General features: G+C 34.5%; 4 protein-coding genes and 1 long non-coding RNA gene across 10 annotated transcripts; 3 read left to right on the top strand and 2 right to left on the bottom strand.

Annotated features, from left to right (window-relative positions):
* Positions 4,682 to 11,100, top strand: LOC105173848 (tRNA pseudouridine synthase A). Of its 4 annotated transcripts, none has more exons than XR_002287980.1 (9): positions 4,682 to 4,874; positions 5,347 to 5,452; positions 5,987 to 6,168; positions 7,832 to 7,977; positions 8,482 to 8,573; positions 8,700 to 9,031; positions 9,627 to 9,716; positions 10,550 to 10,669; positions 10,772 to 10,912. XR_002287980.1 is itself a non-coding variant. In XM_020697600.1 (9 exons), the coding sequence occupies exons 1-9, from the start codon at positions 4,729 to 4,731 to the stop codon at positions 10,788 to 10,790; spliced, it is 1,173 nt and encodes a 390-aa protein (XP_020553259.1). In that variant the 5' UTR covers positions 4,687 to 4,728; the 3' UTR covers positions 10,791 to 10,927. The 4 variants fall into 4 exon arrangements, 3 of the variants coding, with proteins under 3 accessions (XP_020553259.1, XP_020553257.1, XP_011094040.2); XM_020697600.1 differs by having other exon boundaries at positions 4,687 to 4,874; positions 10,550 to 10,609; positions 10,772 to 10,927; XM_020697598.1 differs by having other exon boundaries at positions 4,689 to 4,874; positions 9,650 to 9,716.
* LOC105173849 (pollen receptor-like kinase 1) lies at positions 11,821 to 15,221 on the top strand. The gene is made up of 3 exons (XM_011095741.2): positions 11,821 to 12,828; positions 13,387 to 14,055; positions 14,363 to 15,221. The coding sequence occupies exons 1-3, from the start codon at positions 12,159 to 12,161 to the stop codon at positions 14,944 to 14,946; spliced, it is 1,923 nt and encodes a 640-aa protein (XP_011094043.1). The 5' UTR covers positions 11,821 to 12,158; the 3' UTR covers positions 14,947 to 15,221.
* Positions 18,492 to 23,076, top strand: LOC105173852 (U-box domain-containing protein 35). 2 transcript variants are annotated; one of them, XM_011095747.2, is made up of 10 exons: positions 18,492 to 18,931; positions 19,277 to 19,368; positions 19,505 to 19,626; positions 19,711 to 19,898; positions 19,982 to 20,042; positions 20,245 to 20,533; positions 20,777 to 20,878; positions 21,032 to 21,460; positions 21,781 to 22,536; positions 22,643 to 23,076. In XM_011095747.2, the coding sequence occupies exons 1-10, from the start codon at positions 18,757 to 18,759 to the stop codon at positions 22,745 to 22,747; spliced, it is 2,319 nt and encodes a 772-aa protein (XP_011094049.1). In that variant the 5' UTR covers positions 18,492 to 18,756; the 3' UTR covers positions 22,748 to 23,076. The 2 variants fall into 2 exon arrangements, with proteins under 2 accessions (XP_011094049.1, XP_020553494.1); XM_020697835.1 differs by having other exon boundaries at positions 18,493 to 18,931; positions 19,714 to 19,898.
* LOC110012830 lies at positions 19,290 to 19,761 on the bottom strand. Its single transcript, XR_002288037.1, has 2 exons — positions 19,642 to 19,761; positions 19,290 to 19,412 (listed from the first exon to the last, which is right to left on the bottom strand). It is a non-coding gene; the product is annotated as an uncharacterized LOC110012830 (long non-coding RNA).
* On the bottom strand, positions 22,899 to 25,589 carry LOC105173850 (pentatricopeptide repeat-containing protein At3g42630). 2 transcript variants are annotated; one of them, XM_011095743.2, is made up of 2 exons: positions 25,450 to 25,589; positions 22,899 to 24,836 (listed from the first exon to the last, which is right to left on the bottom strand). In XM_011095743.2, the coding sequence occupies exons 1-2, from the start codon at positions 25,543 to 25,545 to the stop codon at positions 23,673 to 23,675; spliced, it is 1,260 nt and encodes a 419-aa protein (XP_011094045.1). In that variant the 5' UTR covers positions 25,546 to 25,589; the 3' UTR covers positions 22,899 to 23,672. The 2 variants fall into 2 exon arrangements, with proteins under 2 accessions (XP_011094045.1, XP_011094044.1); XM_011095742.2 differs by having other exon boundaries at positions 22,899 to 24,839.

A 26,620-nucleotide genomic window follows, 5' to 3' on the forward strand; every position in this document is an offset into this window, starting at 1 on the left:
AAAAAATATTTAATAATATAAATATTAAGTACAAAAGTATGTAAATTATTAAATAAAAATAAAATATATAATTTTAATTTTACCATATTTAGAAAAAATAATATAAATCTCGGAGTATTATTAAAAAAATAATATCATAAATCGTGGTTTATGAACTAGATATATTTTTTTATATTAATATAGAATAAGAATAGAGAAAATAATAAAGGGGGATTGCATGCATAAGAAAATGCCAATTATTCAAGGGTAAAATCGGTAATCAAAAAGTTGGTATGGAGCTATCTCACCACCTAATATGTAGCTGTCAATTTTAATTAGTTATATTAATTAAATTAGTCTCTCTCAAGTGGGCTTCATTTTCCCTTTCCCTTTTCTTGGACTTCTTTTATTAAGGTGATTTGATGGTATTTGTTGTTACACATCATCTAATCCACTTCATAATTACAATATTATGTAATCTATACCATGCCCAATTTTTCCCCATAATTGATTATGAAATTATTAATTATACAAAGTTTAATATCATAATTAATTTCATTTTTTAAATTAGTGATGAATAATTTAATGGACATAATGAGTGATTAGACGGAAAATAATCGTAGTGGTTGAAAGCTAGAAATTATTTCTCTTTATCAAAATGTGATTTTAATGAAATTCAATCTCAAAAGGTATTGTTGGAAAAATATGTCAAATTGCACAAAATATCGAATTTGTATTCAGATTGCAAGTTTGCCCGTATAATTTATGTATGATACTTACCACAATCCACTACTATCGTTTAATATTGAAGGACCGGCTAAAAATTTTAAATTATCGAAAAATTAATCTATAAAATAGGAATTAGCACTTCATATTTAAGTCAATAACTGTTGCAACAATACTTATAAAAGTCTATGAAAGGTTTTGCAAAGAAATGAGCTTAAGTAAGCTGTAGGTAAGTGGAAAGTTGAGGGTGGGGAATCGAAATATAAAGTAATCTTTCAGCCTATTTAGACGTTTATAAAAGTTGAATGGGAGAAGCGGATAGGTGGTTGAGTACAAATTTCAAATATTCTCGAATTTTTTGAAAAGTTTAGTTTCATGAATATTATTGGTTCAGTTGTATGTCATGTCATTTGTGTCCCACGTAAGTAAGAACAAAACTTGTCACACCAACAACAAAATATAACTTATTCAAGGGAAAGCAGTTGTGCGTTGACGTTATTTCGAAAGTTTCAGTTGGCTGACTCATCCCCTGCTTCGCGTGCCCTTAGGTCGACATGTCATTCGAGATGTGGGGTATTATTGATGTGTCAAATGAGTTGATTATAATAGTTTCAGTTGGACTGAAAGTAATCATTGGTCATTTAATTATATTTTATCTTAAGTTAATCAGACTGGATATTTCTCTTGGACCTTAAAAAATAAATATTCTCAGGTACCAATATATAATTTAATAAATTGTGAGAACCTTAAAAAAATATACCGTGGTATAATATTTAATATATTTATAAAAATAATCCTTTTTAAAAATATAATGATTTTTTTGTCCTTTTCTTCTTGCCTCTCACCTCTTCCCTTCTTTATCTAAGATCTTATCTCTTTCTTTCTCATCTTCATTATTTATACTACAGTCATATTAATTAATTTTAACTTAACTTATTCTTTCTTTTACTCATTGGAAACAAATACATTATTAATTAAAAGATAACTTTTCTTATGTTTATCCGCAAGATGTTTCACAAATTTATCGGACTCAAGAACTATTCCCGCTTGTTGTTCATGGCTATTGCTCGCCTGAGGAAAATTTTCAAATGTATGACTTTTCACTAGATAAATCGACCCCATACAATGAGGCCAATCTGACCTGACATCATTCCGTCAACCTTTGGAATTAAAATAAATTTAATCGTAGAAAGAAATATAATGATTTTATATGTCAAATTTGAACACATGTATCAAATGTGTCAAAATGCAAGTCATTGCATAATTATTTGGGAATCATTTTGACCATTCTAAACTAAAGTTTCTCATGTGTCTTGTTGTGGCATGTTTCATTTTGACATATAAATATGTTACTTTAGGAAATACGCGCATACACACACAAACTCATAAAACTTGGGTACTACTGCATAATTATAACTATCAAAGTCTACATACTCTATACCGCGTGCATATTTTTTAAATATATTAGTCTTTATGATACGTCATTCATACATATATATAATAAATAAATTTTTATATTTTAATAAATCACAAAGAATAAAATATATAAATCAATAAATCACAATTAAAAAAAAAACAACTTAAAATATTATTGATACAATCAAATAATTTGCTATGATAATATAAAAAAGACGTGGGGTTATTGATAAAGATGTGATGAAGAAAGGGTGAGTTCTAGAAGGCCCTCCTAAAATACAAAAATGTCTACAAACTCATTAAACTGTTGTTGTTCACCAATATTCCTACTCATCTCTCTCCTATTTAAGGAGGCCACTTGCTCATGTGTCTCTCTCTCTTTATTTATATATATATATATATATATATATACTAGCGTAGAATCCGTATTATGCACAAATATATATATATATATTAAATTAAATCTTTTTTTGTAATATATAGTGCTATAAATGAACTTTCTACACAAAAGAAATGACTCACGATTATAATTTATATTTTATTTCTTCACCTAACCCCACATTTCTTTATTCTCATGGATCTTGTTTTTTCCCTCACCCAACACTAGATTTTGTCTTTTTATAAGTTTTTTTTTATTTATCACATAGGGAACTGCGTGCTACAACAACTAGTATGAGTATATAGTAAGTTATCGCAATGTAATATATATTAATGAAATAGATTAAATAAAACTTGAAATATGCAAAACTACAACAATGGAGAGTCACTACACTTATCATTGTCCTAAAGCTATGATTATATCGTTTTATATACGTATTAACGATTGATTCCATAATAAAAGTCTTATTATTTGGCAATAATATCTCGTCTCATGTGCACAACAATAAAAACACTCCAAACCAATTATTCATTCTATCGCCAAAACCCACAAAGGCTTGTGGAAGTACAAGTGATTGGAAACTCATACACAAACTTATCAAAGTGAATACGACTTCACAATATATAAATTAAAGAAAGATAATACCGATTAGCGACCGTTTAAATTTTAAATACTTTAATAATTCTAAATTAAAGAAAGACTGAGAAGTGATAACCTACCTTTATTTTTGTTTTTCCTTTTGTCTCTTTCCATTGTCATTAATTTTGTTTCTATGTATTTTAATTAAATTCTCCATCAATCATGCCAAATCATCCTCCACTTCAAAAACCAACGTCATCTCTCTCTCTTTTTTTACTCTTTTCAAATCCATCCTTTTCTCGTTAACGAAGCCTAATTTAGTTGACGAAGTTGAGATTTTATAACGTAAGAATTGTGAGTTAGAACCCCATATTATAAGTGGAATGTTATTTGTACTGTAATAGTAGATATTGATTAGATTTAGTTTATTTGATATTATTAATCATAATATAATTCATGTGATGATCTTTACTAGATATTCCAATTCAATATGAATAATTATAATTAATTTACTTAAAAAAAAATGAATACCCATCACTACCATCTTATTTCATTTTAGAACAACTTTTGATCAAATTTGAATTTTGAAAAGGAGAAGGGCCGAACCAAAGACTTCCAAGCACAAAAGTCATTGGTGGGCACTTTCAAACTGCCCGAATGCTCCCCCACAATGTCTGTATTTTAAAATGGGCTTGAAATCTCTATAGTTTATATGGACCTAGGGTCAAAATATTTTAGCCTTACTTCATATTTAATTATTTGAAGTTTCTTTTTTCCAAAAAAGAAAAAAGAGAGAGTATGTTTTGTAGTATATTCTTTGCTTTTAAAGCCCAATTTAGCCCGGCAATTGCATAATTGATAATAAGATAATTAAATATAAAATAGTTAATTTAAAAAAACTAAATAAATATGATGTTTGGAGTTATGATTTAATAATTTATCATACAAATATAGATTGCAATTAAGTTTCGATGGGCGGATCTCGGATTTGGGTTAAAACTCACCCTGTTGCCACCTATAATAGTTGTGTTAAAATGACGTAAAATTACTTTTATAAAAAAAAAAAGGACTACATTTAATTTTTAAAATTATCTGATGAAAAATATAGTTATCATATTTAAAAATTGATGATTTTCATGGTTCGTAGATGTAGAAAAATTTTATTTTGCATAATAGTATAAATAGATATATATTAATATAGATATAAATTATAGAGACAATTATATTTCTTAATTTATGATCTATTTACACAAACCACCTCTATCTTTTAAATAATTATACATACACCCACTAAAATATTATTATTACCTACACAAACCACTCATTACTCTTTTAAAAAATTACACACATACTCCTAAAATGTTAGTATTGTTATATAAACTACTCTTATTTTTTTAGTATCAGAAATAATTTCTATAATTTTGTAAAAAATACAAATAATTATATAAATAAACAATAGATTAGAGGGGTTGATGTAATTATCCCAAATTATATTTGCGGTCGAGAAACATGTTCAAACTATTCAACCAAATGGTCAAATGGTGGTTACGTATAAAAATGAAGAGAAAAGGCAAATTAAGTTGGTTAAAAGAAGAGTGCGGGTGGGGGGAGGGGAAAAGGAGTTTCCGCTTTCCAGAGGGGGAAGGTAAATGATAAAGCAGCCGGCGGCTGTGGCGGGAAGTATAATGGAAAGGCCTGCGCCTCCGTCTCCGTCTCTGCCTCCGCCTCCGCCTCCTAAGGATTATGTTCACTACCACCACACTGATGCTTGCAGTTTCTCCAGATGGACAGCCAAGTAAGTCGATTTACGCAAACACCCTTCTTCTCTTTCACTCCCAGACACTATTGCTATTCAATTCGGATCTTCTAGTGTGTGTGTGTGGCATACGCACTACACCCGCAAATGTGTGCCTATCCGAGTTTTCGGTTACATTCGCAATTCCATGTGTTCATATTTACTTTGCTTTTTCACAATTTTGACTTATGATTCGGGATTCAATTAAGTTGGCTTTTTATGTATCTGAGTGCTAAGGGAATGTATTTGGTTGGGTCCACTCAGTTGGTCATGCATTGTTTGTATTCGAGTTGTCTATTATCATTTAGATATACTCAGTTAGACTATACTATATTTTGGTCCATAGATTGTTGCTTGGGTGTTATATGGGCTGAACTCTGTATTTTTGACCAACTTATGCTCAATTTCGTGTACCCAATCGTGCAAAATATATGTTAACTAAGTGACATGGTAACTTTCTTGACTGTGGCAGGGAAAGTTATCAGTTCATGTATGGAAAGCCATGGCAAAAAGTTACTGATCTTTATTTGGATGTGGTGAATGGCCGCCTATCACTATCTGAATTGTTTGGGAAAGAGGTGGGCCTTTTCATAACGACTACTTTTGAACATTTTCGTATTTAACTGTTCATTCTTGTTTCAAGATTCATTTTTGTTTCTTTGGGTTTAGAACAACTACTATTTAAAGCAATTTAGCTAATCAGAGTCGCATTCTTCTATATTATGGTTAAACTACATTGCGAATTAATTCTGAGCAATTATGGCTAGTTCTAGCAGGTAGGAAATGATTCTGTTCCTATTTGTGATCACTCATTTTTTCCTCCGTGTACATGCTCTAGTATTTTTTGCTAATTATGTAAACACCTCAAATGCTCCTTCTTTTGTACATGCTATTGGTAAAAATGATATCACATGAAACACAAGTCTCCTGCAATATGCATAATCCATGCTACCTTCCAGAGCTATCGTTCTCGTTCAGTATTCTGGAAACCATTAAGTTTTTATCTTGTTGAACATCTATTCTGAAATTTTTAAGGTTCTAAAGTATTTATTTCACAGTTTAAAGATTTTCGTTTTTTTTTTAATATAATATAAAGAATAAAGTTTACACAGACATATGCTGTAGATGGTGGTGCTGAAATCGTCAAAGATTGTGATAAATCTGAATTGGTACGCAACCCAGCTGGGGATAGGACTGGAAGATGGGCAAGAGTGACTTTCAAAATACTGCTGTCTTATCATGGAAGTTCTTTTGATGGGTGGCAGAAACAGCCTGGTTTAAACACTGTCCAAGGGTAAGCGTTCTGCCAGTTTTCGATTAATTTCTCTAATTCCATAAGCTAAACAAATTAATACAGACAGCAATATGTCCTAATAACATATATGTCACCTGATATTTAAAAATTCCTTCATGATTGACGACTAACTATGCTCTAGCTTTCTGTGGATCATGGGTTCTACTATTTTGTGTTTCTTCTTTGACATTATATCAATGCATCAATTTCATGAATTATTCTCTTTAAAAATTGATATGTTGTCTCCAAAGTGATTGATCAACTTGTTGCGTTTGAGGAAAAATGTGCTGAAGTTCTTCACTTTCTATTCAAAGTTATCTCCAGAGCGAATGAGAAAAGAATGCCTAAAGAGAGAGGCATGATCCTGTTGAACCCAAATTTCCCGGGCTACATTGAGAAAAAAACATATGTTCAGCTTTATTCAATCGTGTTTCTGGAGTCAGTCTCTATTGTGGAGATGTCTGGGTCTTACATATCTGTATGACAAGTGCGGTCTTGCTATTTAGATGTCGGAGTCATTTGTCTAGTTATGATTTGTGTGAGTTTAGTATGTCATGCAAGAATCCTATGTTTTTGCTTAAGGTCAAGCTTCCTCACAAAAATCTTACCCTTGTAGGCTGGAGAATGGAGATATGGGGTGTCAATCATGAGTTTGCATGTGCTTATGGATAATCAACTAGGTTAATCTGGGACATTCTTTTGATATATTATAACCAAGCTGCAGACATGCATTGATTACTATAAGTATTTTGGTTGGACTACCAGAATGTACTATGACTCTTTTCTCTCTTTCTTCAAGGTTAATCTTGTCCGTCCTAAGAAAATGTTAACCTGTTCTGGTACTATATAATGCATACTCATTGCTAAATACTAGTTTGATTTTTCATGTTACTAAAATTATACTTGATTGCGCTCTTGTTCTAAATACTAGTTTGATTTTTCATGTTACTAAAATTATACTTGATTGCGCTCTTGTTGCTTTCTGGATTATACTTGGTTAGACAAAGAAAATGGTAGAAAGATGAAAAACCATAATTTTCCATACTTGATTGAAAAACAGAAAATACAGATATTGCAGTTACACTCTGTGATATCTCAGATTGGTCAAGAGTCTGGTGTATGGCTCCTTCTGTATGGAACCGCTAGTGTTGTTTTGTTGAAATTGCTTTCACTAAATAGGACATCCATTGTTAAGCACTAGTACTATGATCGAGTCTGGGACCAGCAGATCTGGTTTTAATGGCTGAAACAGTAAAATGACTTGCCTTGTCCCAGTCAAACAAATGTGCTCATACCAAGATACATTGTCCTATGGGAGCCTGTACAATTAGAGAATGATGCTGAACATTTGAAAAATACTGCTCTTCTAAGTTTCTTTTTTTACATAGTGTCCTGATTGTGCTTCTCTAGTTTTATGCATGGGCATGCTCAGAGATTATCAATTCTAAGTTATCTCTTGTCATTTGTTACCTGATTGGTAATGAGAACATGAGTATGGCGGAGGTAATTTGCTTGTAAATGGAAGATCAAGGGAAACAATGAAACTTGAACTAATATTTGCAGAAGTGTTGGTTTCTTGAACTAGGGTTAAGATACTTGGTTGAATCATGATCATTCTTCATGCACAAGCTAGCTTTGAACTTATTGTTGTCTTATAATACAGATTGATTGAAAGATCTCTTGGAAAATTCGTTGATGAAAAGAAAGTGCAGCTACTGAAAGAAAAGAAATTACCAATAGATGGTTGTGCTGTTGTCGCTGGGCGTACAGACAAAGGGGTGACAGCTCTTGAACAAGTTTGTTCTTTCTGTATGTTTCACTCTTCTTTAATATCTACATCTCCCTCTTGCTCACATATAAAACATGTATATATGTATATATATGTAAAGCATATACATTTATCGATCTTGGAATTGGTAGAGTCATCTTTCTGAATGGTGCTAGCTTTTCAGATGAACTAATGTTAAGAGTCCCCCTTTCTGAGAGACCCTTTAGATGTCTATTCAGTTTGATGGTGACTGTTTAATGTTTCTTATACTTCGCTTTTCAGTGCAAAAGGGTGTGGGCTGATGAAATTAACAAAGGAAACAAAAGTTAGGGTCTATACATATAATGTTGAGAAGCATTTCCCTCAATTCTGTAAGGTTAAAGGCACAATTGTGGTAATGGAAACAGGACCGGAAACCTCTATCTTAGATGAGTCTGGGAGGCCACAAAATAAATACTTTATAAGGCATTGATGCGTTCTACTTTCTTCCATCATCATTTGTATAAGTTTGTTGCTCATAAATGAACTACTTTTTGTATGCCTAGATACATGGAGAAAAGATGTTACAGCTGTAGAGATTAAGGACGCCGTAAATGGTGCAGCACCAGGGAAGATAAGGGTCATTTCTGTTTCTCCGGTATGAACCTTGTGGCCATGATTTATGAGTCCCCTAGTCATACTCATGTTCAGTCTTCGAACATGACCTCAAAGAATTTCTGGAAATGCTTTAATATCATACTGATGTGTGCATGATATATTTTAGGTCTCACGTGAATTTCATCCCAATTTCTCTGCAAAGTGGCGACGCTATTTGTACATATTTCCTTTCAATGATGAAAATATGGATGATAAAGAGGGTCAATCCAAGAAAAATGTTTTGGATGTTACTGTTCGCCGAGAAGGCCAATATGGTGAATGCTTTCATGAAGAAAACTGTGCGCGTGTAACTGATGGTGATGACCAGCATGAATCACAAACTAGAAACAAACCACTCACTTTCGAAATAAGCCGTGTTAACCATCTTTTACATCAACTGGAAGGGAAGTTACTTTCCTTCAGGATGTTTGCACGAGATACTAAGGCCTCAAGAAACATGTAAGACTTGTAATCGTTCTCTCTCTCTCTCTCTTTCTCCTTTTTCTTTAATGAATGACTTATAATTCTTTAACAAATATATGTCCTCATTATTTCTGGTATGATCAAGTGTGCCTCAAGTCCGGTCCTTGCATACCCCAATCTGAATCTATTGTAGCCATGGTCTTATCATATGCAGCTTAGGTTTATCTTATTTGGTTTTGTTCTTAGTCTGTAACCATTGGTAATGCATCAATTGAAGATTCAGCGAACAACTATGCAATTTGGTTTCCTGATAAATGAAGTTGATTTTGGTGAATTTTGAGCTGGATGTCTTCCAGAAAACATATTCGGATTTCTTTTATTTGCATAAAATTATAATACACATTTTAATCCCACTCACCTCTATCCTATTTATCCTCTCTTTACCTAGTTTTCTTCTGTTGGGCAAGAGAAATCAGCAAACATTTTGGCAGTCATGCCAACGATTATATGCATCAAAAACCACTCTGAAAGTAATACATTAGATCTGATGTGGTGCGCATGAATTTAAAATTTCACTTTGTTCTGTGTGTGTGTTTTCTTTAAATAAATAAATGACAATTTACTTTCTTAGAACAATTCTTTATCACATTGCAGTGGTCCACCAACAGAGTGCTTTCTCTACCATGCACGAGCTGCAGAGGCCTATTTACCCTGTTCTAAGGTTGGCAACTGACAGAATCTTCTGCATCTTATTTTTCCTGTCATCAATATAGATCTTCATTGCCATGTTTTTCAAAAAAGAGGGTTGTGTTTATCCATATCTCTAAAGAATTAAGCTTGGGACTATGTTGATTATCACATCACATGGGTAAAAACATTAAAAAAGAACAAGTAAATTTTTTAAAAACCTTGGATTATTATGTCTTTAAGCAGTTAGAGAGGCTGCATGCAGTGCTGCGGTATTCATATGACAAAATTGTAGACTCGACAAGAATAGGAAAGGGATATTTAAGGTTTGATTGCACTTGACAGTGAAAATTAGTAGTATATTTTTAAGTTCAGTTGATTTCCCTTTAGAATTTCTCAAGAGTTACTAAGAAGAAACAAGATAAACTTCTCATGAGTTAGATAACACAGCCCAACAGAAATGGACACATTCATTTGAAACTGCCCATCATCTAATCAATGGTTATTGTAGACTCTTAGTGTATTTTATCTTCACATCTTACTCAAAAAACTAAAGACAAATGATCATGATGACCAAAAAATCTGACCTTCATTTAATGATTTTGCTAATAAACTGGTGAATAATGTTTTCCATGTATCACTTATAGGATCCTCTTGGGACACATGACATTGGGTAAGGTGTGATTCCAGTTTGAGCTAGCCAGTGCATTTTGATAACTATCATTTAGTTGCAAGTGCATGAGGATTATTGACAGGGATGGGATTGCATCATGCTTTGTACACATAGTCATGATCATGTGCCTGTACTTGCATCAACCTTTTGTTCCTTAATCCTGATGTGGTTTAATATGTTTCTGTATCTGAAAGGATGGAACCAGAACAAAGACAATGTGCATTGAATTGGTTGCGAATCGGTTCTTGCGGAAGGTAGCTACTTCTTTCGCTTTGTATGAGGAAAGTTTGCGTATCGTGTGGATATAATTACAAGTAATTAAAGGCAAACTATACTAATTTGGCTGCAGAATCCTCTTTGAATCATGTTCTATTCATTTCCAATTTGATCATTTTGCCTTTCCTTGTATTTCGCAGATGGTTAGAGTTCTTGTAGCAACCGCAATCAGGGAAGCAGCTGCTGGTGCCGACGATGATGCATTGCTAAAGCTGATGGATGCAACATGTAGGCGTGCCACCGCACCACCTGCACCCCCGGATGGCCTTTGTCTCGTTGATGTAGGATATACAGAATTCGACAGAAAAAATTGCTTAATCCCTTGAGGCTATCTCATTCCCATTTTTTACTATGATTCATCTTCGAAGAAATCGTCTCACATTGTACCGAACGTGAGTAGACTTTAGGTGTTAGCATCCTCATGATTCATACTTATAAGTAGTTTAAAAAGCCTAACATTATTCCTTCATTTGTATACTTCTCGATTTCATTTAACCCCCGTTACTCGTTCTCTTTTAGTTATCATTTGATACTTCTGTATTTATAGTAAATGTTTTAGATAAAGATTCTACGACTCAACAGCCTCTTGACCCAAAACATTAGATACGCAGTCAAGGAAACGAGATCCATTCTGACCATTTTGTCTTTTATTCTCTTATCTTGCTGAAATTAATCCAAACTAGATATTGAAAATTTGGGATTTCAGTTACATGAGAATGGTGGTGATAGGGAAAAATACACTAAATCAGCAAAGGACTGAAATGCCCTCAAAGAAATGCGAAAATGCGTAAGCACTCTATAGAACTGCGTGTTTTATGACGACCCGTTTGGCACTCATCTGACGATTGTCCTACTTATATATGATCCATACATATTTTGATATATAAATACTTTGAGGGTTCACTTAACATGTATATATTTATTATTGAGAGATTGCATCCTATGATCGTACATTTACAATTTAAAATCTTAACTGTTTTAGTTTCGGAGGGTTTCAGCTAGCCTTAACAAGTTGTATGTTTAGCCCAAATCATCACTAATGCAACTTAAATTATTTATTAAAACCCAAGTTCCAAAATTGTTAGATCACCATTGGATAAGTCGCAGAGAATCTCGACCAAGATCAGGTGAGATAGTATTAGTACATGGTAGTAGAATACAAGATGAATAGGGTAGAAAGGTCCAGAAGTGAAAATGGGGGAGTTGGGTTGGGGGGTGGGAGAGGGGGAGCTATAATCTGTATTGGAAGTGAGAGAAATTCAAAGGCGCAGCGCATAAATCTCATGCAAAACAAAAAGAGTGGGCTGCAAAGAAACAGAGGGAGAGGGAGAATTGTCACTAACACAAAAACACACTATTATTGGTCCCTCTCTCTTCTCTCTCTCTCTCTCCATCTCTTTCATTTTGATTCTCCTGCATCAATTAATCATTCTCTGCTCTCAGCCGATCAACCCATATATCCGCATTCCCCACAGTTTTCTTCCGGGGGCGCGCGCCCACGAGTGCGCCGTACCCCGATCCATCACCATGGCCCGTAAACGCATCCTTCTCTCCACCCGCTCCACCGTCATCGTTCTGCTCGTCATCATTTTCTTGCATCTCACGTCCGTCTCCGCCGAGTCGGAAGCCGATATCTTGATTAAATTTAAGGAGTCTCTCAAGAACAGCGGCGCCTTGTCCAACTGGAACAATCAGAAGCCGCCATGCAGCGGCGATCACGAGAATTGGGTTGGAATTTTCTGCGAGGAGGGGGCTGTCTGGGGGCTCCAGCTTCAAAACATGGGGTTGGAGGGCGTCATTGATTTGGATTCCCTAACAAAGTTGACCCACTTGAGAACTATGAGCTTTATGTACAACAATTTTCATGGGCCTATCCCGGATTTGGCCCGCCTTTCGGGGCTGAAAACGGTTTATCTTTCGCACAACAAGTTCTCTGGGGAAATCCAACCAGAAACTTTCATTGGGATGACGGGGTTGAAAAAACTTCATTTGGCTAACAACAAGTTCTCTGGGCAGATTCCTATCTCGTTGCTGGAACTGCCTAAGCTCATGGAGTTGATGCTGGAAAACAATGAGTTTGAAGGTTTGATACCACAGTTTCCACCAGACAGGCTTAAAAGGTTGAACGTATCCAACAACAAACTGGTCGGAGAGATTCCTCATAGCCTCAGTAATTTCACTACTTCCATTTTTGACGGTGAGTTGATTGCTTTTGCTTCAATTCATTCGTTTCTTTTTTGTCTTTTTCATTGCATTCTAGACATCCCATAATATCCAGTGTAACAGTGAAATTAAGCTTCTAAGTTTTTAAAGTATCCTGGATTTCAGCTGTAGTATTGTGTCATTTTGCGAGTTACCTGTAGGAAGCATCAGAACTAAGTTAAATCCAGAGGAGTTTGCTTTGTAGAATCTGGAAGAGACTGATGGATAGGTTGCATTATTGGCAGAAATCATATTGTTCAACTCATCATATCCTTCCACATGGATATATGTACATTTCCCCTGTTGTTGTGTGCAACTATATATGGATTCGTGAATGTTGATCATATGAACTTCATTGATAACTTCCTCCTTTTTCAGCAATTCTCAACACTGGCTGCTCATTTACTTTCATTTTGCTTCCTTATTAGATGCCATATTTGGATACTAAAGAAGATTATGAAATGGTACTTCTGGGGAATGAAGGATCTTTAATGTTCATACTTGGAAGTCTTGGACTGTCAGCTGATAATTTCATCCCTTTGTCCCAAAACAGGCAACACTGATTTATGTGGGGCGCCATTGAAATCATGTACTACCCCAAACAAACTGTCCGTTGGAACAATAATCCCTGTCACAATACTGGTGGCAGCAGCATTGGGAGCATTGGTAGTAGTAGTAGTCATCCTCCGCAGACGTAAGCAAGCCCCCCTGGGACCTGGGGAAGCTGCAGCAGTCTCGGCCTCAGCCTCAGCCACCGCATCTGCATACGGAAAGGCCGAGCAGAAAGCTTATGTGGAGTTAGACAAAATGGAACAAGGCCGAGCTGCTGCTACAAGCCGAGCTGTCACTCCAGGGACGGTATCCCCTGAGAAACACAGCCATGCCAAGAAGTCCGAGCCGAATGTTAAGATAACCTTCCTGAAAGAAGAGAGGGATAAGTTTGACATGTCGGACTTGCTCAGGGCGTCAGCTGAGGTTCTAGGCAGTGGCGTCTTTGGCTCGACGTACAAAGCCGCTCTGGGTGACGGGCAGATGATGGTTGTGAAGAGATTCAAGCACATGAACAATGTGAATAAGGAAGAGTTTCATGAGCATATGAGAAGGCTGGGCAGGTTGAGCCACCCCAACTTGCTTCCTATTGTGGGCTTCTACTACAGGAAAGAGGAGAAGCTCTTGGTCGCTGACTATGTGGAGAACGGCAGCCTGGCTGTTCAACTTCATGGTAATCTTAATTTCTCAACTCTACTGACTTACACGTTCCTAATTGCCGTTTTATTTACCAGTAATAGCATCTGTTGCAAATCAGTTTAAAGCGGAAATGGTCTATGGATATAATGTATATCTCTCGACTGAAATCTGGAAGAGCTGTTAAAATCTAAATGATCACATACACTTTGCATGTATAAATGAAATAGAATACAAGATGAAACATAAATTTGGAATAGAACATCTGAACTACTCTTCGTGATCTATACTATACGAGCCTAATTATCATCATGCATCTGTCTGCTGATCATCTCTTATGGTAGGCAATAGATCTCGGGGTCGCCCATGCCCCAACTGGGCAACCCGTTTGAAGATAATCAAAGGAGTAGCCAAAGGCCTATTATACCTCTATAATGAGCTCCCAAGCCTAACCGCTCCCAACGGCCATCTGAAATCCTCGAACGTTCTCCTCGACAGGTCCTTTAATCCCTTCCTCACGGACTACGGACTAGTGCCGGTAGTCAATCAAGAACACGCACAGGAACACATGGTCTGCTACAAGTCAACCGAGTACAAACAAACCGGGCGGATCACCAAGAAAACCGACGTATGGACCCTAGGAATCCTGATCCTGGAAGTCCTGACAGGGCGGTTCCCATCAAATTTCCTGCAGCAGGGCAGGAGTAATGACACGGATATGGCGACGTGGGTGGAGTCCGTGATAAGAGACGAAGCGAGCAACATGGAGATATTTGACGCCAACATGGAGAGGGCTAAACAGTGCGAGTCCGAGATGATGAAACTATTGAAGATTGGCTTGGATTGCTGCCAGGCTGATGTTGACAGCAGGCCTGACATCAAAGAAGCTGTCGAGAAGATTCAGGAGGTTAAGGAAGAAGCAACTTGATGATGATGATAAATTTTTATGCATGGACTGTCTGATGATTACAATGCTATACAGCCAATTTATAGCTAGCTTATTGGCTTTCAGCTTTAGAACATGTCTTTTTCATCCTCCTACATTTATTGTTTGTACTGGATTTTGCATTTTGTGCATTTTAATGTCAGAAGATTGTTTTGGTAGAAGCTTCAAATTGACAGAAATCAGCTCATTGTCTGTGGAGTTGTGGGATTTATTGCTATTGCTATACAAAGCTGAAAGAATGAACAAAATCTTCTATACTCTATATCTATATTATATTATGTTATATACTATTGTTTATTATTATTATTATTAATTTATTCTTGTCAATAGTATTTCACATTATGCATATTTATTCCTATAATTTTTTTTCTCATTATGCTTGTTTACTCATATTAATTTCTTTTTAATATTATATCATAATTATATATTATACTTAGAAGATAAAAAAATACCCTTATGATATAACGGGAAATGACTAAAAGATTCAAGAAAATTAAAAAAAAAATTAATGCATTGAGAAATTTCCTATATAGAAATAAATGAGATTAAGTTAGTCACCTCATGTTAAAATAAGTTGAAAAATAAATAAAATAAATTATCATGTAACACAAATATTTTAACAGTTAAAAAAGTTAAAAGACAATTGAAAATCAATTAAATCACTTCTCCAATAAAGTAAACACTCGCAGTAAGATAGACTAAACGGTTGTAACATTCGCAAATTGTTTTAATACATAATTGTGGGACTAATTGCCAATTATTAAATAAATTTAGTTGAGAATTAAATTATGAGTTTAAATATGAGTATATTAAAAGTCCTAGGGACTAAACTGAAACTATACAAAATAAAATAATTGGGGTTAAACTACATAATTTTAAAAGTTAGGGGTCAAATTATAAATTAACAAAAATTATAAATAAAAAAGAAAAAAGAGAGAGAGAGAGAGATAAATCAACATATAAATAGAGTGGGCTGCTACAAATTTGATGGAAGGAAGCCACCATTTTAAACGTTACAATATATACATATATATGATACTGATATATACTATCAAATAAGAAAAACTCACACACATCCACTTTATTTCATAGAATAGGCATTCTTTCAGCTGTGCATTTCGAAACAGGTATGAATTCATTAATTTGAAATTATTGATTAAATAAGTTATTAATATTATTTAATTAATGTCTTTACTAATTATAGTTTATGATGTCCGATGTAATATTTAATTGAATTTTTATTAAATTAGTGCAAAATTAAATATCACATTTGATATAAAAATATTATAGTTGGTTAATTAAATTACTAAATTTGTTGATTTAATTAATACTATAGTTAATTTACTCAATTTCATCGGGCCTATTAATCAAATGCTTAATTATAAGTATTGGGGTTTAATTAAATTCTATAGTAGCAAGAAATTGATATAAAATTTATAGAAATGTTCAAAAATTATATTTAAGAAGTATTAGAAAATTTTATTTGGGAAATATTGTACTTATTAAAAAAAATATGAGATTCTCGTAATAATTCAATTTTGGTATTTTATTAAGAACGATAGTTATAAAAACATGAGGGGTGCGAGCAAATAAATTTTTATGAATTGATTTATAAATTAAATATATACATGAAAAGTTTAGAAAGTTTGGTTAGATTATAACAGAACAGATATTTGTATTTCAATATAAATGTATATTAAAGATTGTTGAAAATTGTATGAATAATATTCAATATTCTATTTAGAAATTGCGATATTCTCGATATACTAATTATATTCATTATTACTCATTATAGGACTCGAGGATAAAGTAGAGGACTGAACAATTGTCTGTTTGCTAATTAAAGCATTGTAAAGTCGATGTAAGTAAATAATTAGTATCATCTATATATATTTTCCTTTCTTGTAATACTACTTTTATGTAAGTCTGTGACTCGTGTTAAAACTGATTTATATGGAATTGTATGGGTGGTGGATAATTTAATTTAAATGATTGTTGTGAAAGTGAAATGAAAAACTGCATTGAAGTATTACATTGGTTGAATGATGTGTTGTTGGTGCTTGTAAATGGAAATGTATCGATATAGTTTTACGTTACTAGCTGCTTACAAGAATAGTGATATTTGAAAATGAGGGAATGGTGAAAATTGAATATAATTGTGATGTGTATACTCCTTGATTTTGTTTAATAGCCCGTTGTAAAATGAAAAGAAAAGAGCTATGATACCATGTGAAAAGAGTTATAATGCAATGTGAAAAGAGCTATGATGCAAACTAAAAGAGTTATGATGCGAAATGAGATTGGTGAGCCTTCTTGGCGTGTCAAGGGGATTCACTTACACAATATGTAATAAATGGTGAGGTTTAGTTAATGAAGAAAAACACTATATCGCCTTTTGATAAGCAGATTGGGCGAAGGATTCAAATAACTATCCAAAAAAATCTATAAGATGCGAGACTGTGAATTTGATGAAACACATAATTTCAAATTTATCAAACTGAATAAAGTGTTTGTTAATGTTGGAAAAAGTCATTCGTATTCTTACTGAGATACTATTTTTATAATAAATAATAATTAATTATAAAATAACATAATTCTATTAGAGACAAAAGCTATTTTAATACTTCTAATTTCTCTAAACTATGTAGATATCATTTTAGAATGAACTACTTTTCAACAAAAAATAAGATAATAAAAAAATTAAAATTATATTTCAATGCTGTCAATTTGGTAAAAGAAATTTTAAATATTTAAGAAAATTTTAGTTTACTAGTGCATAGAGACAGTAAAATTTAAATAAACTACATATGAAGATGTAAAATATCAGGCTAAATTTTTTTCAAAAATACAAGAACGTATTAAAGAATAAATATCATAAATTTCAAATAAAAATCATCAATTTTATTAAATTGAGAACGTTGTTGAAAATTTAAAAAGGAGAGAATTTTAACTAATTAACTTTAGTTTAGTATTAGACAATTCTTTTTCAAAGTTGTACTTCAATTACATGAAAAGTATATTGTATTTGTCATATAATTAATTTAGATTCGACCGAACCCAAAAACCCAATTTGGGTTCTACCCATAAAGCTAATAGTATAATGCCAAACGCTGCAATGAAACAAAATATAGGAATACTTTTTTTGGTAAATTCTAAATTTATCCTTATTTTACAAAACAAAAAATAAGACAACAATAGTATGTCTGATCATAATTATATCTGGTACTATGTTGCAAAATAATAGTAAGGATAAAATATAAGATTAGTAATAGTTTAGAGAAAGTGAAAAAATGAATTTGGATCTAAGTGTATGATATATGTAAGTAATGTTTAAGGTGGATAAGGAGAATTGAGAAGAGTTAGTTATTCGGTTGTAATGGGAGGGACAGCAACAGCATCAGCATCACCATTCAAACTTGAAAGAAAGAGAGAAAAGAAAAGAAAACAAGAAGAGAGTTAGGGCAATGGATGGTGTGTATAAAACAAAGCCATGATATCAGGAGGCTAAGACTGAAAAACAAGTAATACATTCATTCTTGAGAGCTTGGAAAAAGGGTATGGAGTTTCTTTAAGGGATAGCTCTCAAGAACACCAAATGGCCATACTTTTCCACCATTGATGAAAATGAACTAAGTTTCATTTTCTGACAACAGAAAACTGAAAAGTTTTCAGGGGGTGGGTGAAAATTTTGTGTCTTGTGCAAGAAACAATCCATTTCAATTTTTGTGTCTGGATATTTAATAAATAATCCAGAAAATATTAACAAAAGTTGGTGGGGGTATATAGAAGGTGATGATGATGATGAACCAGAAGGGAAATAATTTAGAGAAGAAGGTGGAGATGGTTGCAGTGGCCATAGACAAAGATAAAGGCAGCCAGGCTGCATTGAAATGGGCTGTTGATCATCTTCTGGCCAAGGGCAAAAGTGTCGCCCTCCTCCATGTTAAGCAGAAAACTTCTGCTCCATGTATCTCTCTCTCTCTCCCTCTCTCTCATGCAAAATTTGATTTGAGATCAAACATAGAAGTCATTTGAGATTCAAAGTGCTCGAAATCCAGAAACAACATTCTTGAATGGTTGTCCTGTCAAATTTGATTTTTTAGGAGGACAAAAGATGAATGACATTGTGTTCAGTATGAAACTAATGTCTGAAAACATTCTTTCATTTCTTTTGTACCGAACCATTCAAGGCCATTGGATTATACGGGTGTAGAGAAATCCATATAAAAATCTGCAGTTTTAGTTCAGAATTCTTGATCTGAGTCTGAAATCTCAGGAAACTTTACTATGATCTTTTTTCTTGTGGATTTAGTGGGAAATCATGCTGATGGCGGCAAGGTTGCACTTGATAACCAAGCCAAGGAGCTCTTCCTTCCCTTCCGTTGCTTCTGCACACGCAAGGACGTAAGATCAGCTGCTGCTTTTCTTCAAAATTCTTGAATTTATTTCTGTGGATAAAAGAAAGGATTTGCTATGACAAAGCACACAGACTAGAAATACAAATTGGATTTCGTACTATCAGATAATATTTTTGATACAGATACAAGTCAATGAAGTTCTACTGGAAGATACAGATATAGCAAGATCACTTTGTGACTATGTGAAGAACAACAACATTGAGCACTTGGTGGTTGGTGCCTCTGTCAAGAGTGGATTTGTCAGGTAATAAAAAATTACCTGTTTCAGCTCATTTTTGTACTTCCGTTGCAATCAAGACAACAGGCACTTACGAAACTCTTGACACAGAAGATTCAAGACTGCTGATATACCGGGCAACGTTTCCAAATTGGCACCAGAATTTTGTACTGTATACGTCATCTCTAAAGGGAAAGCAGCATCCATCAGAGCAGCATCGGGCGGACCTACAAAAGAAGGTTCTCGTTCACTGCATAATGCACCTGATCCACGTTACATGCAAAGCAATGGAACACGAGGTCTGCTTCGTTAATCTTTTGATTTCCATTGCTTTACTGGGCTTCACTAGGCTGAGAAAAAACTTTATGGCACCATCTGGCAGGCGGTCCCATGTCACCTTTTGCAGGTAGGACTGTCCCGACGGAGGAGGTGGATTCAATCAAGTAAGCTGACTGATTCACACACTATATAAGGGAAGCTGAATGCAGTTGTTAAGACTACATCCTGCATTGCCTGCGTATTTTTGAAATCAACTGGAATAGAAAACAAAATAGTAACAGACTTATATTTTATATGGGGAAAATTATATAGGCAACGTTTGAGAAGATAGATGATGGAACTAATGAGCACTGCCTGTTTTCACAGGTCACCATTTACTAGAGGCAAGGCAAACCGATCATTTGGAGAACTTTCGATGACTGATTCCGACATATCATTTGTGAGCTCAGGCAGGCCAAGCAGTGATCGCATGATGTCAGCATTAGAACAAGATATGATGATGGCTCCTCGCCTGTCAAGCAGCTCAGACACAGAGAACCGATTAAGTTTTGGATCTCCATTCGCTAGGTCATCTGATGCAAATAGCAGTTTCGGAGTCTACTCATCCAGCTCGAATGAAAGTGGGAACTTCTCATGGTCAGGGTCCCAAAGCCTGGTAAGCAAGCATAAACCTGAAAAGTGCATCAATTCATTGATTTAAGAAATAATATAGAGTGTCTAATCTTTTCTTCAGCACTAGCACATCATTTTCTATACTTTGCTCTCAATCATGTAATGCTCTATTTTAGATTTAATTACAAAAAATCAAAAGCTACCATCCCCATATGCCCAAAGAAAAGAATAGAGAATACCTGAAAATCATTGTCACCAGAGCAACCTAATTTGGTGTACACTACAGGAAGATGTTGAAGCAGAGATGAGAAGGCTCAAGCAGGAGCTCAAACAGACGATGGACATGTACAGCTCAGCATGCAAGGAAGCACTCACAGCAAAACAGAAAGTATATTCCGTCTTCTTAAACATAGATTTCCCTGATCATATGTTTTATCATCACAACAGTGGGAAACTAAATAGACTATTGAATTATTTACCTCAGTAGTTTATTATATGTACTGATCATATATTGAATATGAGTATGAGTATTCACTTCTAGGCGATGGAGCTACACCGCTGGAAAGTAGAAGAACAACAGAGACTTGAGGAGGCAAGACTGGCTGAGGAAGCAGCATTGGCAATTGCAGAGAAGGAAAAAGAAAAATGCAGGGCTGCTATTGAGAAAGCTGAAGCAGCTCAGAGAATAGCTGAACTTGAAGCACAGAAAAGAATCAATGCTGAAATGAAGGCACTCAAAGAAGCAGAGGAGAAGAAGAAGGTGATGGACAAGTTGGCCAAGAATGATGTTAGATATCGAAAGTACACCATAGAGGAGATCGAAGCTGCTACAGAGTTCTTTACAAAATCTCGTAAAATTGGGGAAGGTGGATATGGCCCAGTTTACAAGTGCTACCTAGATCATACAGAAGTTGCTGTAAAGGTTCTTCGTCCAGATGCGGCCCAAGGAAGATCACAGTTTCAGCAAGAGGTATGAAAAGTCTCGAACTCGAGTCCTACTTATAAGTTATAAAATACTTTGACAGAGAAAGCAGTTTTGCATTTCCTACACTAAGAAAGCAAATCATATTAGATTAACAAACAAGAGAACCTTACCTGATATTGCAAGGGAATATATTCAAATTACTGGTAATGAAAACTTGAAAATAATGACTTCTGCAAGCCTAAAAACTAGGGTTTAAGGTATTGAGAACATCTTTAATTTGAAAGAAAAGTTAGATGGACCTTCGATCTTATTTAGTATTATGTACTGCACTCTCAGTTTTTTTCTTCCTTATCATGATGATGCAGGTTGAAGTTCTTAGTTGCATTCGGCATCCCAACATGGTTCTCCTCCTTGGAGCGTGCCCAGAGTATGGCTGCCTAGTCTATGAGTACATGGCTAACGGCAGCTTGGATGATTGTCTATTCAGGCGAGGAAACACTCCAGTGCTCCCTTGGCAACTCAGATTCCGAATAGCTGCAGAAATAGGCACTGGGCTTCTTTTCCTCCACCAAACCAAGCCAGAACCATTGGTACACAGAGATCTAAAACCGGGCAACATTTTGCTCGACCGCAACTTTGTAAGCAAGATCAGTGATGTTGGACTAGCTAGGCTCGTTCCTCCTTCAGTAGCTGATACTGTTACACAATACCGCATGACAGCAACAGCTGGAACTTTCTGCTACATTGATCCTGAATATCAGCAAACTGGCATGCTTGGCATAAAGTCCGATGTTTACTCACTTGGAGTGATGCTGCTTCAAATCATTACAGCCAAGCCCCCAATGGGTTTGACTCATCACGTTGATAGGGCTATTGAGAAGGGGACCTTTGCTGATATGCTTGACCCAGAAGTTCTTGATTGGCCCATAGAAGAGGCCTTGATCTTTGCCAAGCTAGCACTTAAGTGCACAGAATTGAGGCGGAAAGACAGACCTGATCTTGGGACAGTGGTGTTACCTGAGCTCAACAGATTACGATCACTCGCTGAAGAAACAATGCCCAGCTTTTCAGTAAATACTAGTCCAAGGAAGGTCTCAGCGGTTCGCGGTTCTCATTCTCATGTGAGTTGATCCTACGAATAAAAACTTTTCAACCACACAAACATAACAGTGATTTGCTTTTGCCCTTCCTCACAATATAATCCGATTCTCCATCAACTTTATGTAGGTTATTGAATCAGAGAAGCTATACTCAGGCCCTGACAACATCGCAAAGGGTCGTACATTGACTGCATACAACCCAGCAAGAAGTATGGAGACATATAATTCTTAAGATTGAAAACTGGCCAACTTCATTCCATCTAGCTCTGCTTAAAATCCTAACGTATTGGTTTAACAAGTCCAAGAACTAAGATTATTCTCAGCAAAGTGTTGAGTTCCTGCAACCTTGCAGCTATATTTTGGTTGTAAAGTGAAACAACATATGATTGTAATTAAGCATTCCCATTACAAATACAATGACATGTTTGTAACAGAAAAATTTGACATATGATTACAAGAATCTGTTGTAATTATAAGGTAACCCTTAAGTACTCTCCTACAAGGGGTGATTACAGTTTGTCCAGTTCAATTATATACAAGGTAACACTTTTCCCTGTTCAACTATGAAAATATACACTAATTTGAGGGACCAAATGCTCATTTCCCATTTCTACGATGATATATCAGGGGGGGAAAAAAAAAAATAGGCAGAAATTTACGTCTTCAATTCCTAAATCTCCTCCTAATTGGATAATCCACACATCCTCATCTCTTCAGCTGGCTTTAATCTCTTTAACCTATCATGCCGAAGTTTGTATCTTGGACCATAAGAAACCTCAAAACCAACAACTGGTGCACATTCAGTCCAGAGTATCAGATTCTCATGTCTGGTCTCCGAGGTGGACGAAAACTGCATTGTCATTCATCTGTTACCAACCTTTCTGCAAAAGATGTAGCTGACAAAGCATAAAATTCATGTATTCAGGCAGCTCATTTATCTGCAAGTTCTTAACAAGTAATACTAAAAGCTGATGTTCCAGTAAAGAGCATGAGCAGCCAAGAATATAGGCATAACTTCTTCTCAAATATTTAACTGTTGGTTAGACAGTGCTTTTATATAGGTATAGCAGAAGCTGTTTGTTCACCAAAAAACACGAGCACTGAAGAATAGATGCATTGATGATCAGAACGAGACTTGTGAGTTCCTCAATACTTAATTAGTAATTCCAAAAGATCTGATTACTCCGAAACTTCTTTTTAAGATAGATAGCAATTATCATTTTATAGGTCCAATCCTTCTTCTTTACATACTCCATAACTACTTCTGAGTTCAAATGAAAGTCCCCTTTTCCCATAGCTTCGAAGACGAGTGGATCTGTCAACACAGAAACACAATCATTCCAGTTGAGTTTTCTCAAGGCAAATTTCAAATTTTTTCCCAGTTTTCTATCCATGTATGCATCAACTACACAACCATAAGTCACAAGATCAGGAACCACTGCTTCATGTTTCATATGTTCGAGGCTCAAGTGCAGATCCCATAGCAAAGACATTCTGGAGAATGCAAGTAACCTAATGTTAAATGTACTAAGATCTGGATGGAATCCTGCTTCCACCATTCTTACAAATTCCCGCTGCAAGCTTTTCATTTTGAAATTTGCAGCATAAGATAGTAGCAAAAGATTCCAAAGAAGATTGCCAACGTTTTTCCTACCAAGACCTACATCATGCACAAAACGACCTAAAGCATAAAACTTGTTTTCCTTAATATAAGCAAATGAGAGTGCCCTAATACCTTCTTCTTCAATGAGAATCCTTGACTTCTTGAGACGACCATAAGCAGATTCGGCGTCAGCTAAGGAACCAAAAGTGCTGTAATACAATAAATAAGCATTTCCCATGGTGGAATCCACAGAATATCCCATTGAAACCATCCACTTAATCATAATTTCCATATAGTCAAGCTGACCACTCTTGCCAAAACAAGATATAGCCAGACTGTAAATACCAGGTAATAGTGCAGAATCTTTCAGTTGCATTTGGTGCAGAATTTTTGCAACCATACCAAAATCTCCCATGCCACCATAGAGAAAGATCAATTGAGAAACTACTTCAGCATCGGGCATAAATGAACTGTTCAACATTTGCTCCCAAATTTCTGAGGCTTTAGATAACAAACCATTACGGGCATAGTATAGCAGCAAAGCTGATAAAGTGGAATTATCAGGCAAGAGACTTTCTGATTTAACAATTTTTTCGGGGATCAGAGGTAATCTTTCTCCACTCGAGCTATATATTTGTGAACCAGAATTGCAACCATTACGCTTATTGACATAATACTCACGATTCCCCTGCAAACTCTGGTCTAAGCACATCCAAAACTTCTGTTCCCAACATGTTAGCATATATGCAAACAATAGCAAAAAAATGGGTTAATTCACTACATACACGTGACAAACCAGCTTAATAACATAAGCATCCACCTGTAGTCCAACTAGTAACTAACGCGCCATTGTTCATTTGAAAATCAAAAATCATTTAATACGAATTTGAAATAAGTGGATTTCTTTTTAGTCATATGAACACAAATGTCAAGAAATTAAGTAGAATACAAACTTTACAAGAATGCAATGAGAAAAACTTATGAAAATACGCTAGCCCGAGAACCAAATTTTAAGCCACAAATAATAAAATACAAACTCTCAATTATGTTCAACAAAGACTTACGTCAGACTCATCCGATACTCATGCGACTTGACCTACTTCATCATGGACTATCAAACTCAAACAAACAAAAGCATTGAACTAAATTTCTTTTAACACATGCACAAGACCTATTCTCTTGTTACCAAGGCATAAACATCTTTAACTATTTCTTGCAGTCAAAACTCCACAATCACCAACCTCTAAGAAACGTAGGAAAATAACAAAAAACCAAAACTACGAACCTACTTCTAAACAATATACTTCTAAAAACAATAGAAAACGCTGTACCTTGAGATTCCCATTCTTCGAGGAAACTTGACGCAAACGCTTCCTGTCCACTGTACGCGACGTAAGAGGAGCAGACACCAGCAGCACAAATTCCATTCCTCGCTCCTTAATTGAGAGAGAAAACACAGAAACGACATCCGTAAATCGTTTGTTTGACGACTTCTTGGGCCTAAGCAGCAGAAGAGTCAAATATTCGTGGGCCATGAATCTTGGGCCATGTGCAAGCAATATCACTGCTAGCTGCAATATAGTTTAAGGCCCATTTTAGCCCAACAACGCATAATTGATGTTCATGACTACGTAAATTGATTGACACAAGGCTCAGGTATAGGAATAAATTTCAAATTACGAGTTCGAGTATCATCAGATATGTGGATATTTTTTTATTTTTTATGTAAATATTTATCTCACTTTATAATTATTGTAATTTTTTACAGCTATATTATATATATTTATTTAATTGAAAAATTATTATAATTTATTATTTATTAATTTTAGTATAATGATATATTAATTAAATTAATATAATTCTAAACAAAAAAATAAAATTATTAATTTTAAAATAATCATTTATGTGCATAACACAAGTTTGAAAACCAAACAAGGGTTGCAAGCTTTGCTCTATTCTGTTTTCTTATGTATGTACTAGACATTGTGACAAGTCATTTATGTGCATATATAGTAAATATTTTTTTATATTTTAAAATATATTATAAATAATAATAAAACATATAAATCAATACGACACATTTAAAAAGAGAAAGAGCCTAATTTTTAAGAATGAGTTGAAATCAAAATATTTATATAAATGATTCATTTCTGTAGAGTAAAAAAGTACCTAAATATATATATATATAAAGATAATAAATTAATATAAAATTTATTTATAAAAATGTGAACAAATGAAAATAATAAATAATGATGGAGAAATAAAATTATACATGAAAAAGAATAATTATCAAAAGTAGTTATAAAAAAATGATCAATAAAAAAATTAAAAAATTAACTAATTTTAAAATCTAAAAATAAATAACAGACTGAAATTAAATGGGACGTAAAAAATGAGAGTAATAATAATAAAGTATAGATAATACAGTCGCCGGCTTTTATTTAATTCATTCCAAACTAAAATATGTGTCGGTCCCGTTTGGTTCGTGTGATTAAACATGAT

This window comes from Sesamum indicum, linkage group LG11, assembly GCF_000512975.1.
Source record: "Sesamum indicum cultivar Zhongzhi No. 13 linkage group LG11, S_indicum_v1.0, whole genome shotgun sequence".
NCBI lineage: Eukaryota > Viridiplantae > Streptophyta > Magnoliopsida > Lamiales > Pedaliaceae > Sesamum > Sesamum indicum.